This window comes from Paramormyrops kingsleyae, chromosome 18 (assembly GCF_048594095.1).
Source record: "Paramormyrops kingsleyae isolate MSU_618 chromosome 18, PKINGS_0.4, whole genome shotgun sequence".
In the NCBI taxonomy this organism is placed as follows: Eukaryota; Metazoa; Chordata; class Actinopteri; order Osteoglossiformes; family Mormyridae; genus Paramormyrops; species Paramormyrops kingsleyae.
In genome coordinates, this window is record NC_132814.1 from 21548371 (window position 1) to 21566002 (window position 17632).

The window sequence follows — 17632 nt, forward strand, 5'->3', positions numbered from 1 at the left end:
TGGCGCTGTGGCTTTCTGTACCAGGCCACTCGTTATGAGAGGAAACTGTACCTCTTGTTAACTGCATAATATTGGTTACAAAAAAAAATCGTCGTTCTAGCCAATAGGGAGCCCCCAAACCTTGGGAACCCCATGCAAGCCAATGGTTTATGATGCCAAAACTCACAGCCCGGAGAAGCTTCGGCTTTCCATTTGAGGATGTTTTTGATTCGCTACACCCCCTGCCACCCCACCCTCTATGTCACTGCCTTCTTGGGGGAAAACCCTCGTGGAATCCATCATCCCCTTCTGCTGGAGAATCTCCAAGAAATGCAATCTGTGCGTGTTCCTCACGGTTGCGAGATGACAGATAGGGAAGAGCCTTTTTCCCTTTTCGCAGAATTTCCTTTTACACTTCTTATTTTTAATTAGTCTGATTCGTTACTCCCTCTATTCTACCCTTAAAATACAAATTAAATATTTGCCCCACCCATTTTATATGAATATCGAGCGTTTCGAGCATTTCCTGAAATATAATTAATTCTCTCAAGCAGTGTCTTAATGGATAAACACCCTTGAATCTGTAGCTGAACAGGACGATATTTCAGTTACTTCCAAATCACATCCAATTCATCTCGTGCGCTGGTGCGTGAAATTCATCTGAATTATGATCTGAGGATAAAGCTTTGCCTCGTAAGCAATACAATAACTGGAGCTCACATTTAACTTTATGAAGGACTTTTTAATATCTCCATTTGTAAGGCTCACCACTTAAGACGAGTCATATAAGCTGTTTTGTGAAGTCAGCATGTAGCTGAATCTGAAGTGTAACTTAGGGGCAGGTCATTTTTCGCCAACTTTAGCGCTTTAGCGGTGATGCGTCATCCCCGGCAGACCGACCTTGTTATCCTGGAAATCATAATCCAGCGAGTACTGCAGTTTGCCCAGCTTCTCGTCCTTCTTCTCCTCCTCCTCCTTCTCATCCCCAGTCATCCCCGTCTCTACGTCGTCGTCATCATCATCGTCCTGCAGTTTCTGCAGCAGCGAAAACAGGCAGGCTGGTGGGCGAACCGCTCGGCCGGATGGTTGCCGTGGAGACCCCGACCCAGGCATGCCGTCCCCCTCGGACCTGTCAGTCACGGCACCTACCTGCGTCCGGTTGGCCAGCGTTACCTGACGGCCGGGCATCCAGACTTGGCGACTAATGACATCATTCGGCGATGCATGTTTCTGTGTGGCTCCTTAGCGCATATAATATGAACATAAACGCTCATGTAATCTTTGTTGTCTGGACAGAAGTACTAAAGTACTAAAGCCAATGGGTATATCATACCGCCATACTAATGTATGTTGCTTCCCTTTGAATATACAATGCTTCCCTACGAATTTCTACCAAAGTTATTTTCTGCTGTATTTCTTCATCACACCTCATCTCATCTCATTTAATCAAGTATGTAGCTTCTAGGTGACCCATCATCTTAGAATGTCCTCTGTGGATTGAACTGAACCAAACGATACCATAATGCTACAACGACATCGCCACGATGACACCGCATCCTCTGTAGAGTGGCAGCCCTCAGTTCTGATTGGCAGACCTCTGCTGTCATTTTAGTGGAGTGGCAGCTGATTGGACGTGTTTCAATTGCCCGCGGGTGAGAGGTCAGGAGGGGAGGGGATTCCCACCCCTGCCTCCTGGGGCTCACACATCACGCAGCAGATAAAACCACCAGGCAGCACTTAGCATTCTGGCTTGCAAACCGACGCGGTCGTCTCAGAAAGATGTTAGATCAGCCCTGAACCAAAGCTTCACTCTGTCTTGGGCCACTGCAGGACTTTGTGGTTTAAATGCTTGAGTGTAACGAAGGCATCCTGATGCTATGCTGGGGAAGATAATTTTAGAAAAATGGGGTATAAGATGTGCTGAGAATATGGGCATTTCATTGTTCGGGCTGAGCAACCAAAATCTGACGAAATACCACGATATGTGAGATTTATATGTGGGAGAGGGGGGTGGGAGTTGAAAAATGTAAATTTTAACTGTAAAATAAAAGACATTTTTCCTACAATACCAGAATAGACATGGAAGCCTTCTTTTTTAATGGTTTGCGAATATTTTCAAAAAGAATAAAGGAACAATGCTGACAGAATGGGTTTAATTAAATAGAAAAGGAAGCCCATAAAAAAGAATCCCAGCTGACAGACATACAGAAATAACAGAAATAAAATGAATCTGCCTTTTTTTTAAAAAAAAGGAAGAAATGTTTCTGAGGATGAATCGAGTCTGTTTACTCTGATTCTCAGGACACTTGATTTGTGGGAGAGGCCTGTCAGACTGACCTGGTTGACGGTGAGATCTGCAGTTGATAGGGGAGATTATTCCGTAAATAGTCTCTAAGGTTGTGTCAGACGCTTTCTCCGGGGTATCGAGTGGTTTGCCTTTTTATAGGCCAAGCAGTGAGGAAAAGCAAGCATGCCGCGGTATTGAGGGGTATAATGATCTCATATCAGCTAAAGCGACATATATATATATATAGTCAGGGGATTGTGGGTAATTTGTGGTTATTTCATGAACTGCGATCATGATGATTTCATTCAGTACTTTGGAAAGGAAGCAAATATGGTCATTTCTGATCCATGCATCCCAATGCAGAATGTTTCTGAAGGCGGACTGCGTATTCATTCAAGTTCATCGCCAGCAGGGGTCGGGCTTGCGCCAGCAGGGGCATGCCTCACGATCCGCCCCTTCCTCAGTCAGGGCGGGTCCCCCCCCCAAGGGCCTCCTGGTTTAGACAGATCAGCATGGAGGGTGCCGTATGGATCGGGTTTGCTCATTCCCCAGGGTGCCATCACCTCCAATGCGGGTGGCTTTCCCAAGACTAATCTTTGAACGGGTCTCCAGCAGAACCAGAATTTTATGTCTATGGTCTTTGATGCTAGCGGTCCAATTGTGCTTAGAACCAGTGGTGCCTTATGAGGGGGGGAGTTAGGACAATTCCAAGGGTCCCTGACTGACAGGGGCCCTAAAATGTTTGGAAAATAATTGGATTGTTCTGGATTAGGGGCCCAATGATATTCTTTCATGGGGGCCAAAATCTGTAGTGCATCCCTTGCTCTGAACAGGAACAACTAGGGTGATCTAGTGCTAGATAACCCAAGTACCAGCTCAAGGAGCACTGTTGGAACCATTAGAACCATTCTCTATATTTAATGAATTTCAGGAAGGGTTTTTCAAAGTAACATCGACACTGGAATCTCGTTCACAGATCATTGTCTGGTAAGGCCCCTCATATTTCAGCAGAGAACAATCCATGCCAGTTCAGCATGCAGTTTGGTGGCCACCCACGTGGTCCACATCATCCTTCTACCTCAGGGTGACTTTCCAGTGGAAAACTGGATGCTCGTCTTCCAAAACAAAAAACAACATTTTAGCCCGTTGAACGTTTTAGAGTTTAACCCCCCCACCGGCCGGCATCTTTGGCCTCCCCAGGCAAACGGTGCATCGCGAAGAACGGAATGCAGAAGCAGCTGAACCACCTCCCCTCCCCCTCCCTCCACACAGGCTGTCAAGCACCCGCGCCTCCACCCAGCATTTGAGCTTACACTGCGCTGCCAGGGGGGGGGCGCTACGAGCCGTCCACCTACCGTAGAGCGAGGAGGTCCAACGACAGTCATGATACGCGGCGCGCGCACAAGACACAAAGCGGGAGGAGGAAAGGAGCAGAGAGAGAGGGAGAGGGTGAACTCACGGACACCACAGGAGGAAGAAACAACACCGTAACAATAACAGTGAAGAGGGGCGTGGAGAAATGACAGCCCAGGGTCCCCGCACGCAAAGCCCCCGTCATATTTACAGGCAGCTGTCGACTTACGTAAATCCCACTCAGGCAAAAAAATATACAAGATACATAGAGTTTACAGAAGCACTAATGCAAAAAGGCAAAATACACCTACAAGTAAATTTACACTATATCTTTTCATTGATTTAATATGTGATCTTTACTATCGTCTTACTAGCTAGTCCATAAAGATAGGGGAGATTATACCTATTTTTAAAATTAAATTATGAAACAAGCAACATTGAAAGAACTCATTGCTATAATTGGCATTTAATAACAAATTGTCTCTCGTCACTATTGTAATATTGTAAAATGTATCATCTCATTACCAATTTTTTAGCTGCCATGGTTACTAGTTAATAGTATACTTTTGGCTTATGTGTTTTTTGCTGGAGGTTAAATCTGATTTATGTAAAATTTGATACATAATGGTTTGTAGAACAGATTTCTTACGTCAGTCGAAAACTGCCTGTATACATATCTGGGAGGATGTTACAGCTATTTAATTAACAATGTTTTAGTTACTGCTGTTGACTGGAGAAAAAAACACCCCGGATTCTAAAGCGACCTCTTTTAATTCAGTAATTGCCTATCGTGCGCTTGACTTTGTTGCAGCAGTAATATTAACCCCCGTTCTCCGTTCTCCAGAGCAGCCCGACTTTAATTAGAAACGTCTCACTGGAAAGTGCGCTACATCCGTGCAGTTTAAGGTGTCATTTCTCTCACGAGTCCCAAACCACAATAGAACGTAATCGCACATCTGGTCAGAAGAAGATGGGAGAGCCCAGGGTTCTGGAATGAGGAGAGCCCGGGGGGGGGTGAGGGGGGGGAGGTGCAGGGGTGTATGCAGAGGTATGTTTTTGTGAGAACCTCGACTCTCAGAGGTGACCTGTTAAATCATTCACATCCTATGAATTTTAGATGGCTAGAAAGAACATTGGGGTTGAGGAGCAATCCGCCGCTACTCTCAGCCAGCAGGGCGCGCTGTGACGAGGCACAGAGGCCACACTTGACCTGAGATGCGTTAACAAAGGGCTAGTTTGTGGCTTTGCACTCTGGCAGAGGGGCCGCCTGGAGGCTGCTGTTTGATAGGAACCTCCTGAGCTTTTGGTACAAACACGCTGCGAGTGTGGAGCGTGAATTCAGAGGCAGCTATTCCTCATTAGGTTCTGTTTCACTCTGGCAGTTTAATTAAAGTGAAACAAAGGTTTTTTTGGCCATTTGTACAGACCGGGGAGCCGCTAGAGATTTTGGGCCCCGTGAAGGCATATCATATCGGGCTGCAAACCCAATCCAATTATGTTTTTTGAGCCCCTCCGACTTTCTCCTGTTTATTCAGGTACATTGGAATCTGTTAGATTTCACATATCCCATCATGCTCTCCTTTTTAAAGACACACACACATAGAGATGAGAGTGAAGGCCAGGGGGTTAAGGGCCCGGATCAAGGGCCTCATGGAGATGTGGCTACTCTCCCAAGCACAGGGCTCGAACCAACAACCTTCCGATCGTAGGCAAAGAGGCCTAATCCTCTCAGGCAGAAACCACACCCTAGGAGGTCAGGCATGAACACAGATGCTGGTGGAGGGGGCGGGGGGGTGGGGGTGAAGAAGAGGCTTTTGGACAGGCTGGGGGGAGCGTGGCTGTTTCCGGGGACCCTACCTCTCCGCCTTTGATGTTCTTCATCCCTATGTCTCCCTTTCCCTTCTTCCCTTTTTTCTTGCTCTTCTTCTTGCAGCAGCACTTCTTGACGATGCAGAAGCAGCAGGTGAGGATGAGGACGGCCGCCACCACAGCGATGGCGATGAGGGCCCACGATGGCACTGCGGCACACGCAAGGCATTTAAGCATTCTCACAACCCCCCGCATTCTCACAACCCCCCGCACATGGAATGGATTCTCCCAGCCGAGCCGGGGTGAGAAGATGCAGTAAACAGGGGCCGTTTTGCCTAAATCTAATTCCGGTGAGCGGCCTCAGGGGAGGGGGGGGGGGTCTAACTGCACCCACCTCAGATCAATCTGAAGGCAGCAGGGGAGGGGGGGGGGTTTCATTTGAATGTCAAAGGCTTGCGGGAGGAATATAAATCAGACTGACAGATTCCGGAAGGTTCCCGTCAGGGCCGAGTAAACGGGGTTAGCATTAATGTGGGGGGAGGGGGGAGGGACACTCACGTGGTATCTTATCGATTTCGTTGACAAATTTGTTCTTGATCTCCTCGAAGAAGTCCTTCCTGTTGATTGCGCCGCCGGGCTCGGTGGAGTTGTCGGCGACCGTGGGCTCAGCCGGGGGGGGCGCCGCGGTCAGGGTGGTAGCGCCGGTGGGCTCCGGGGCCCTCATGGCTTCCGGCTTCTTTTTGAACAGGTTCCACTTCATCGTCGACGGCTAAGCAAGGCGCGATCCCTGTGGGGGGCGGACAGGCAGCACACAATGTGTAACACGCTGGGCTTGTGCGGAGACGGGCTGAACCGTCCCCCTACTGGGGAGAAGCGGAATGTTTCATCCTCAAATTCAATTGTATGGAGATACATTGACGTTTCTGAGCAGCTTCAACATTAAATAGATGCACTTGTTTTTAATTAATTACTTATTAATTCCTCCGATGCTCTATTTGCTTTCCCGAGACTTGAGAAGTTCACAATGAATGACTTCTACAGCTTTACTATATTGGCGTATGAACTTCTCAGTGCAGGAAAAGCTGATCATGGGAAGGCAGACTGATGCTGGATGGAGCCAAAATGGCCGTGCTTTCCAAGTTTACCACGCTCTCTAACAGAGGTGGAGATTTCAGGTCCAGAGAGTACCAATACAGACCAAGATTTTGTTTCAACCAACCAGCTGAGTATTCTGTGACTGTGACTCTTTATACTCAACTGGTTGGTTGAAACAAAATCTTGGTCCGGATTGGAACTCTCTGGACCTGAAATCTCCACCTCTGCTCTCTAGACAGAAGGCTGAGCAGAAAGCAAACGTCTTAGTCACTCCAGATTTAGTCGAGGCCTAGTCGGCTTAAAGAGGGGCGTAAGTAATTCACAGGGAGATTTTCAGATGGGTAAATCTTTTTAGAATTTGCAGGCTATTGGCCTGTAAGCATGAGACCACACTGTCTTCACACACAAGTAGATGTTGTGAAAACAATGGAGCGACTCCTTAGAGCTGCCCGGCATAATGAAACTGTGTTTATAAGCCCGTTGGAGATGTTTAAACAGCCCAGAACCTGTCCCAAAACATTTAACTGGATCGCTGAATTAAATGAGACTGTCTGGTCTGGTCAGAGATTCTGTCCAGTGATGAATTACTCAGAGACAGCCGATTCCTACTCCTGTCCATGTTTTTACCTACCAGCTGACCCATGTCCTGAATATATACCTGCCCATCAGCCCTAACCACTAATCCTGCCCAGGATCACGGCGCATTGTCCTCAATAATCACGTTTAGACTCCACATAAAAGTCAAGAATCAGACTACCATGAAGAATGTAATAATTTCTTTTGAAATGCACAATATTATATACTTACACGGGGCTGTGCCAATCAGTCTTATTTGCCTGGACCCAAAAAACAATACAATAAAAACATCTAATATGGACATCAACACTAATTACGTATACGAAACAAAGGTTAAAAAGCAGTATGCAGTTACATACTAAACTAACTTGTCTCCCTGCATAAAATCATTCTCATTACTGTAAATGATTGTTAATAATGGACTAGATGTCTGGTTCCTTTGAAGGCCAAACAGAATTTCTGGAGGGTAAAAGGTGGTCTCCTGCTCATTGACCTCCCAAGCCTTCTCCCACGCTCATGGTAAGCTTCAGTCCTAGTGGCCATCGCCCAGACACCTCACAGGCCCTCTCCTGCTTGGTTGGCTAGCTTTAGCACAAATAGCCTTTACCTAAATTCCTGTTCAGATGGTAAGCTTCAGTACTAGTGGCTATCGCCCAAAAACCTCACAGACCTTCTCCCGTGCATACAGTTAGCTTTACCACGAGCAGCCATCGCCTAGGTACCTCACAGGCCCTCTCCTGCTCAGACGGTTAGCTTTAGCGTTAGCAGCCATTACCTAGACACCTCACCAGCCCTCTCTCACCCGGAGAATTAGCTTAGCATTAGCAGCCATTGTCCAGGTACTCTCTCAAATGGGCCACAGGTACAGAACCTGATGGCCGGTCGAGTCACACATACAAGCATCTGCACATGCTGGTACCACGGTGTCCCAGAAAGCCACAGGAGGCCTCTCTTCAGTGTATCGGAATACACATCTGTGGGACCGAATTCCCTCATTCTTCTTGTATTACTTTTTAATCTTTCTTTTCTCTCATCAACTAACAGGAAAACGATACTAAGCTGACAGGCTCCGATTGTGCGGCGTCCCTTTTGGCAAGCTGTCGAGCTGGGCCCGGGTATTCCGTATATTTTTTCGTTGAAGTAACCAGCAAGCTCTCGATTGCATCTCCAGCACAGATACTGATGAAGTGCCATATAACTGATATATATCCAAGGAATTGTTTGTGGGCCTTTTTTGAGATGATACATTGCAGGTAAGCAGGGGAAAAAGAATGAATACTGCATTTAGATGGTGTAACACCATCATAGCGACTTTTACATTGTTCCCCTCACATTCCATTGCCTTGGTAAGGGAATTTGATGAGCTGAGAGATGGCTAATTAACACCATGAACCTAACATGATGTACTGGATTAGATAGCATCTCCCAGTAAGCCAACTCCTCACAAAGTCACCAAACCAAACACAGAAGCTAGAACTATGGTCCTAGAATTCTGTAGGCGTGTCCCATAGTCTACTGGGACAGCTGTTATATCCAGAACAACTGCATGCGGTGACAGACACTACATCAAAAACAACTGTGTAATCGGCAGTCTAGCAATGCCGGGAATGCTGGTGATGAGGATGTTATTCATGTCCTGATGGTGTTTTTGGACTTACTTTGCTCCTGGAATGGTTGATTCCTTGCATATTTACATCTGGAAGACCTGGCTCTGAGAGATTTGGATGATGTCCTATAGGACAGCGTTTCCCAAACCAGTCCTCTGGGATACGCAGCCCATCCACGTTTTCGCTCCCTCTCTACCAAGGGCTGGGAGGGAGCAAAAATGCGGATTGACTGGAGGACCCGGAGGGCCGGATTGGGAAAAATGCTATATAACTACACTTGTGTTATCTATTCCAGAAGGAATTTTATATAGCATCATACACGCTGTGTCATAAATATGCAAGAGATGCTCATATTCTGATTCTGATATGATCCACTTTGATATGGATCAGAAGCCACAAGGACCTTCCACTTTATCAATACAAACATCTAGAAGATGTTCACCTCCTATCTAAAGGACCACTATGGCAACCATCATCATGTTGGTAGCTTAAGCAGATCTTAGTCACAATTTTCATTCAAATAGATCAAATTATAACAGCTCCTCGGAGGAGCACAAGATATTCTTAAGATATGCTGCGGATTGCTTCATATCTCCAGAAGAAGTAGGTATAGACTTTGCTGTTTCATGTCCATTGATCACTGCATCAGTTTGACAGTTTAAAGCCCCTATAACTCCCATAGCCTATCGACTGGGAAGGACATTATGTCCTGTTGAATTTTAAGCTTTTCAGAAACTGATGCTCAAGGAATGCAAGGCGGTCTGGGAGACCTTTGAGCAGAGGGGATGATGGACGATTGATCATGTGACATAGCAAATCAATATTCAATGGAGATTTTTGAAGTTTCGTTTTACTGCACCAGTCGTGCGCCAGCTGTGTGTTTTACAAGAATCACTTTAAATGAGTGTAATTTTAATGGTCGTCTTTCCTTTTTTATCGTTACAGATGTACAGAATTCTATTTCTTGCTGTGTAGTAGAAAAACACGTCATTCAAACCACTTAGTTATAAGCAGTAGAATGACAATTTTCCTCAGTCTCAGTGCTATGCAGAGACTTTTCGAGGGCAGGTGCTCGATCTGGGGGGATTGGGTTGCCCTGTGTAAATTTTCGTGACTGTGGGGGGGGGAGGGGGTCCCCCTTGGTAAATTTAGCATGAAATTTAGCGTGATTGTTTAGCAGCTGGGGTGGGGGGCTGTAAGTGATCGTCGGCCATCGAAATGGAGCACTTATAACCTGGAAGGGGGGTGGGGGGGACGGCCTGGTGCTCAGACACTCTCCTCCCCCATGCCTGCTCTTCCTTACCGATCCAGCGGGGGCTCCCCACTATAGGCTTTGCCATCAAGACGTTAGTCTCTAGGCAGTTTTTTCCACCCTAAATGCTGCTGCATTTGCTCCAGTTTAACAGTGTCTGAATTTTTTAATTCCCAATTTGCCATTAGAAAAGTATTCAAAAAATGCTGCAATAAGGTTTTCCTCTCCTCTCACGTCTCCCCAGAAAGGTCACCTGATTCTTTCTCTGCACAAATGAGACGTTCAGTGACATTTCTTAATGATATCAGACTGTCACTCTGTCAATCAACATTTGAGGTCAACCCGCACAAAGGTCACCTCCAGTCCTTCACGACCAATCAGAGTGGGAAACATTACAGGTAAGCACCCCCCCCCCCCCAAACGCAGGCAGCACACATAAACATAAAGTGTAGGCTACGGAATCATGGTCTACTGTGACCTTGAGCTCAACAGTGTTCTTTAGCAAGGCATTTATGCAGAAAGGGTTTTCATTTGAGCTAAGTTTGTTTGAAACAGCGGGTCAGTGGAGACACGAGACTGAGAGTAAACAGAATCCAAATCAGCATTGTTCTGGGTGGGACAGTCAACAGAACCACATGACACGGGGCTCGGAAGGGAACGGGCTCTTTATTTGGGGAAACAGTGTCCTTTTCAGAAGGAACGCAGGTAGCGTTGGGCCAGGCAGTGCACAACCAGAGAGCTGCCTTGTCTACAGGAACCGAAAAAGGCAGATGCACTGCAGGCAGCCAAGCTTTTCTCTTGCCACAATGTGGCAAGTTTGCAGGGTTATTCGTGATGTTTTTGTTGTGGTTTTTTTCTAGCTGCTATATACTCCGGTTAATTTACGGCACACAGGAGACGGGAGGAAGCGGTGTATGGAGGACAGGCAGATGTAATCAGCCTGCCACCCCAGGTCACCTGACTGGCTAAATGTATCCTGGGAATGCTCTGGTCTTCTTTGAGTCCTCATATAGGGTATCTGGTGCTGCTGCTGGACCTGTGTGCTTATTATTATCAGTACTGGATACACTGCAGTTCTGGGCCAAGGGGTTTTGCAGTTAAGGGTCACAGGTCTGCCTGTAGGAAACACTGTCTTCGTTCAGATTCCCTCAGAAAGTCTTCACTGGGGTCGCTGAACTGGGCTAACAGGCTAAGCAGCTTCTTACTCCAATGGGTGCTTTGGTAGCTTGATCACATGATGCAGAGATGGGTCCTCATTGGACCACGGGGGCCAGGGAGGCTTCTTAGTGGCCTGAGCCCACGCGTGTATCATCCTCATGTGGATAACAGGGGAGAGCCAGAACCAGCAGCTGTGATGGGCCGCTACTGCTGAAGCTTATCTCTCCATTGGTATTCATCCACTGGCCTGCACTTCTGGGTCAACTCTGGGGCAGGAGTGCAAATATAACACTAACTCGAGAAGAACTGTCAAGAATGTTACCATGCTTCTCTGGGACCTTCTCAGCCACGTTCCTGGTCTTATCCAGCCGGGTTTAACAGTCGGGCAGAGGCTTATTGCATGAGTGGCATGAATGTTTGCTTACAGGAACATGCTGTTTCAGAGAAATCCTGTTTCGGAAGGTCTAAAATCGGCTTAGAGTCTTGGGGACGGCCAAGAGGTCACCGGACGCCGAGATCCAGAGCCCGGCACTGGACAGGCTCTCCTGGCTGCTCCAAGAACAAATGTGAAGACTTAGGAATCTTCACAACTAAAGTGGCATCTTAATCTGTGCTGTGTTCTTGTGTGGAAAGTGTCCTCGACGCCGGGGTACCTTTGGCACTGGGTGCTTAGTGGTTGTCAGTGATCCTGTAAAGACTAACAGACCAGCTCAGGAATCTCTGCAGGCTCACATTACGTCTGATAAAATATTGGCGAGTTTGCTAAATGGGATTATAGCCAGAAATACATAATCGCTAAAGGTCCTACTTGGTATAATTAGAATATGTCATTACAACATGGAGATTCTCTGTCAGAAGACACTGCCAGCCATATGAAAGAGTAGCAGGTGAATACTGTGCCCAGTTCAAAATAATTCATCTTGTAGTTTAATTCACTGTGTGGTTAATAATTGGGATGGTGCTTCAGACTTTGTAACCAACAACTAGGAAATATTCAGCTCATAGTTAAGAAGAATAGTATTCACCTTAAGGACAGGTTAGGACAATAGGATAATGGTAGTGGGAGGGAGGTCACTATCTCGGCCCCCGGGTAACAGCTGAAGGGGGCAGGACAATCCAAACCCTCAGCATGGACTCCCAGGCATGGCACTGCCTGTGTGCCCCATCCCAACTGGAATTAAATATCCCTCACTAAGGAGCTTCAAAACATATGGGCATCAGTGATTGTCCAAAGCTGTCAGATATGCAAATTCCTATATAAGCAGCATTCGCAGCCTGCTGAGGCCAGGATTCAGATGCAGAAATTTAAATGATCCACAGGAAGTGCACTGTGGAGGATGGCCAGCAGAGGGCCCCTACCCCGGCATCTGTGTGGCTAGGGCAGGGTCAGGTTTTCCTCCAATTCTCACCCATTAATTAACATCGCTGGTCAGTTTTTCCCCATTAATAACGCAGAAACAATGAACAAACGCAACTGCATCTGTTCCATCATCCAACAAACGAGCCTCCCTGACAACAGCTGATTAAAGCAGCAGGTTTGCGGCTGGCTCCTTTGTCCTCCTGTGGAGTCCGTGCCTCTCCCCGTGCAGCTGTTCACGCCGACATCACGGCGGCCCTCAAACGGCAGGGACGTGGCCCCATTGTTCCCATTCACGATCGCCTCTTTGGGGAAACCCGTCCACACAAAAGCTGGCATCAGCAGAAGCGTTTAAAAGATAAATAATCATTCAACCAAGCGGCCCACCGGTCACTGGACGTCATCTGGCCTCATTGATTAAAGACTGACCGATAAGGTTTGGTCCCTCATGGTTAAAGTTCGGCACAGGGCAGTCCGGGGGGTACTGAAGCATCAAATTACATCTACGCCATAAAAATGGCTTTTCATGGGGGGGGTTTCCACTATCGCAAGGCAAAGTGCAAAGTGGACAGCCCACTATTGATTTTAAGTCGTACGATTTACTGTCCTAAGGCATATTTAGTGTGTCTCCTGAAAATGACCTTCCTTAGATATCCACAGTATAAGTGGACACATCCTTGGATCCAAAGGTGTCTCAGCAGAATCACCATATGGAATCATAGCTTGTCTAGTTTCTCCAAAAACTAAAATATTTACCATTTTTGCCATATTTTTAGCATATTGTTAGAGTTAACCCAAATACTCAGATCATTATTACTTTACAAAAGTGTTTCAGTTTGGCTGCACTCATCCGGAGTACAACAGCAGGGTCTTCCTTGAATCTATGAACCTCTTGGACCACTCACTGGTTCATTGGACCATATCTTGCATAACAACACAAATGCTGCTCTATTTCCAAAAGGGACGTGATACAGCCATGGATATTTCCTCCTGTATGCTGAGATTCGCAGGTCTCAACATGCTTCTTTTACCAACTGCCAGAAGGTCACCACTCTGGTCCCAAGACGCCCCCAGAAAGCGTCCGCATCTCAGGATTCCAGGGATGCAGAACAGGCAGAACAGCACGAAAAGCAAGTGGAATAAATTTGCGAGAGATTTTTCAGGTTTATGGTGGATATTAATATGTAATATTCTTTGTAATATTGCGCCACGTTCGGGGAGGAACAAGTTAGCGTGCATGATTCGGATTAGAGAATGAAAGCAAAGACACAGGAAAATGTCTGGGAGATTGGAATGGCGAGATATCTGCGGCAGGGCCTCCCTGGGTCTGCAGCGATGAGGGGTAGTTCCCAGGTCAGCCGAGGTCTCCATGGAGAAACCGATAGCAAGTTTACAGCATCGGCGTCCAGCTTTAAGCTTTACTTCATCACTGTTATTGACATTGCTGAGCTCAACCACTATCCCAATCTGTTCACCATTGATACTCTTTACCCATTAACGTAGCTAGACATCTTACAACACATTAAATACTGAATCTGCAATATCTCTGGAATTTTATTTTTACACCAACATTTTATTTTTTTAGCAGATGCTTTCAGCCAAAGCAACTGACATTTTTACAATGCTGCACAGAGACTTTTTAGGGGGTGGGTGCTTGAATGTGGGTGGCGGGGGGGGGGGGGGGGGGGGGGGTCAAATCTCTCAGGCAAATGGGGTAGGTGTCCTTCCCTGTCTACTTTGAGAAAGCAGAGTCAGCCAGTCCCGCGAGCAATTGGCCATTAAGGGTTGTGCTCAGGGACGCAATGGTGACATCACTGCCTCTGGGGTTTGAACTGGTAACCTTCTGATCAGAGACACTCCTGAAATGAAATATGTTTTAATATTTCCGGTTGCAGCCCGACCTTCGGCATGAGGCTCAGATGGTTACTGTGATGCGAGAATCGGCCACGGTGAACCTCGCCCTGCACTGTCCTACTTAATAACCAAAATAAAATGGCAGACCCTCTCATCCGCAGCCTGCTTTCACGGGCAGTGTGGGACCTGCCCCTCATTACCTCCTCCACTCTAAAAAGGAGAGGGCTGGCTTCCTTCTCGATAAGCTGTAAGCATTAAAAGTGACAATGACTGATACCATCGTCCCTAAATCGCACTGCTGCATACTCGTACTTTAGAGGACGAGATCCGATTGGACGATACGGTGCTGGAGAAAGTGCCCTGCGGCAGTCAGTACGTTTTATGGCGCTTCACTAGGAAAAGGTTCAGTAAACAAAGCATAAAATGGAATAAGGCAAGGATTCAGGAAAAGGGTTTGGGGGTGGGGTAACTGAATTTGCTAAACATGTCAGTTACTATGTGTGTGTGGGTCATGTACATATTACATTGTGGGGACTGAATGTGATGAAAACCTGTTATTTTGTATTTTTTTATGTTACTTAAGGCTAAGGTCAGGGCTGGGTAGGCGTTAAGGTTGTCATTACTGGGATTAGGGGTTCTCCCATGGAAATGAATGGAAGGTCCCCACAAAGATATGGATACAAAGGTATATGCATGCAAGCATATTTGTGTGTGTGTGTGTTTGTGTGTGTGGGTTTGCATACTGTAGATCACATTTGAGGACCAAATTGTCCCCAAAGTGTAGTAAAACCTGAAATTTCCCTACTTTTGGGGACATCTTTTGAGGTCCCCATTTGGATAACCTCAGTTTTATAAAAATCTGTGAATGCACTCAAAAAAGTAAAAATACCAAAAGTCTTGTATTTGGGTTGGTTAGTTATGGTTAAGGTTAGGGATAGGTAGAGGTTAAGGGTGTCTTGATTGGGATTATGGTTTTTCCCATAGAAATGAATGGATGGTCCCCATTTAGATAGGAAAACCAACTTGTGTGTGTGTGTATGTGTGTGCACGCGCGAGCAAATGTGTGCAAATTCACGCAGCATCTATGATCATTATCTCTCTGAAGCTGCTCGATAAGATGCCTAGCAGTATAAACTGGCAAAATGCAGAACCGTCACTTTGTATTCTGAAGTGTGAATAGACACCATTTGCCTCTTTCCGTATTTGTGGTGGTGGTGGGGGGGGGGGGGGCTTCCTCCGCAGGGAGGAAGCAGCTTGACCAGTGATTCTGGCTACCGAGGCACCTGACAGCTCTGTGTATGTGTAAATGTCACCTTCCCTGCCGCTGACATTAAGAAGGACCCCATGATGATTGGGCGGTGAAGGGGGGTGGGGTGGGGTGGGGGGCTGGGGGGGTTTTATTTAAGGGATTCATCCAGATAAGTATCATATGGCTGCAATACAAAATCATATTTAACTATTTATACACACAGGTCAGTCATTAAAAAAGACCCCCCCCCCCCCAGTCAAAGGGACATCAGCACTTCCTGAAGGGACTCTCTGTCATAGTCTTTTGACCTTAGTTCCCCCTGACTTAACCACAACCTCACGTAGTTTATGGGTGTGAGAAAGGGCCGGTTTGTGGTTTCGGCCCCGACTGAAAATGTCACCCGCGCTCTCCCCAGATGTTTAAAAAAATGAAATAAATAGCTAGCAAATAATATGAGGATCATGGGGCGGCGACCTGGGGGGCCCCAGGCAAACGTGTGGTTTGAGTGGTCAGGAACTCCGTCAGCGGTAAGTGAATGTTGTGAAGCGTCCAGATACACAATCACACCCTGAAGGGCTTGGAATCCTCTTCTTCCTTAAGCAGAATCACCGAAACGCAGAGAGCCACAGAAACATCTGTGTCCAGCTCCAAGCTCATGCGGCGCTCGGATTCATATAAATAATTAATGGTCCGAGCTTCACATAAATGATTTAAGATCATCTTATTTCAGGACTAAGAAATGCATTTTTTTTCAGGAAAGGACAAAAAGACGCGAGTGGGCAGGGATAAAACATTTCCATTTTGATTTATTGCTGTGGCTCAAATTTGGTTTCTTCTTTTTAGATAAGCAATCGAGAGAAAAGGCCAAGAGCAAGCGGCAGAATGACCGAGGAGAGAGGCTTGTTATTCCTGATCAGAGCCCGTATCACGCAGCATGAAATCAAGCTGAATTTAATGATCCAAACTCACAGATTTACACACGGTGTTTGCAGGTTTTCGCCATAAAACTGTAAAGCAAAAATCCCACATAAGCAAAATAATATTCTCACGTAAAGAATCCATAATCTACCATATAACTTTCATTTGGACAGAAATATGGGCATAAATACCGCTCTCTCTCTGTGGGCTGGAGCGATCTTATCGTACAATTACACAGAAGACTATCCAGTAGCAGCAATAAATTATTAAAGTCTGAATCAGAATGAAAAATGGATTGATAAAACTGTCATTTTTCATTCAATGTTTTGTCCTGCATAGCTGTTTGCCACACCCCTCCTAACATAATACTCGATTACACATAATTTATTTGTGTTTTTTTTTTTCCCTTAATGAGAGTTTATTTCAGCACCATATTGCAAACTAATCTACACATCATATATATGCAAATGTGGAATGCAAGTCTGTATAGGAATGCAAGTCTGTTTTTATCAATAGCAACATAAATCAATGTGGCATGAGCACGGAGCTGAAGGCGGTTGCTAACGCCCCAGCAAGGAGGATGGTTTGGACAGCATCAGTAGCTGGTGGGAGGGTCTGGATTTTCACCCACAGGGACACTGGTGTTAGAAAATGTGTCCTGTACCTTTAAGAATTTAGAATTAGAATTTTAGTGATTACTTGTCATTGTTGACACACCACAGTGCACAACAACAAAATGTGTTCTCTGCATTTAACCCATATGCGACATAGCAGGGGGCAGCTAATTCAGCGCCCGGGGAGCAGTGCTTGGGGACAGTACCTTGCTCAGGGTACCTCAGTGGCACCTTGCTGATCAGGGATTCGAACCTGCAATATTTCAATTACAAGGGCGCTTCCCAAACCATTAAGCCAACGCTGCCTTTAAGGTACAGTCTGCGACTGCATGCTGTGATTTTTGCGGTTGTAATAAATGTTGCGCCGTTCTGGCCTTTGGCAGAAGTTGACTGAGCAGCTAGCAAACGTGACCCAGCGCAGTGGTTGGTCTGACTCGCCTCATCCAGAATCAGAGAACCGTTTTCCGTAAGTGTTACCAAGCGAGATACATTTCTGTACTTGCAAATTATGGAAGGGAGAGGCA

The 17632-nt window shown here is 46.3% G+C and overlaps 1 protein-coding gene across 3 annotated transcripts in view; it reads right to left on the bottom strand.

Annotated features, from left to right (window-relative positions):
• The window catches only part of LOC111855303 (synaptotagmin-2-like), an 84493-nt gene that overhangs the window by 8159 nt on the left and 58702 nt on the right, over positions 1 to 17632 (bottom strand). For 2 of the 3 annotated variants that reach the window (XM_023834199.2, XM_023834200.2), the window contains 3 exons: positions 5987 to 6215; positions 5477 to 5637; positions 880 to 1014 (listed from right to left, as the gene is read on the bottom strand). In XM_023834199.2, coding sequence (XP_023689967.1) covers positions 880 to 1014; positions 5477 to 5637; positions 5987 to 6188 — 498 coding nt within the window. In that variant the 5' untranslated portion in view covers positions 6189 to 6215. The remainder of the gene's footprint in view (positions 1 to 879; positions 1015 to 5476; positions 5638 to 5986; positions 6216 to 17632) is intronic. The other variant, XM_023834202.2, reaches the window with a different exon arrangement.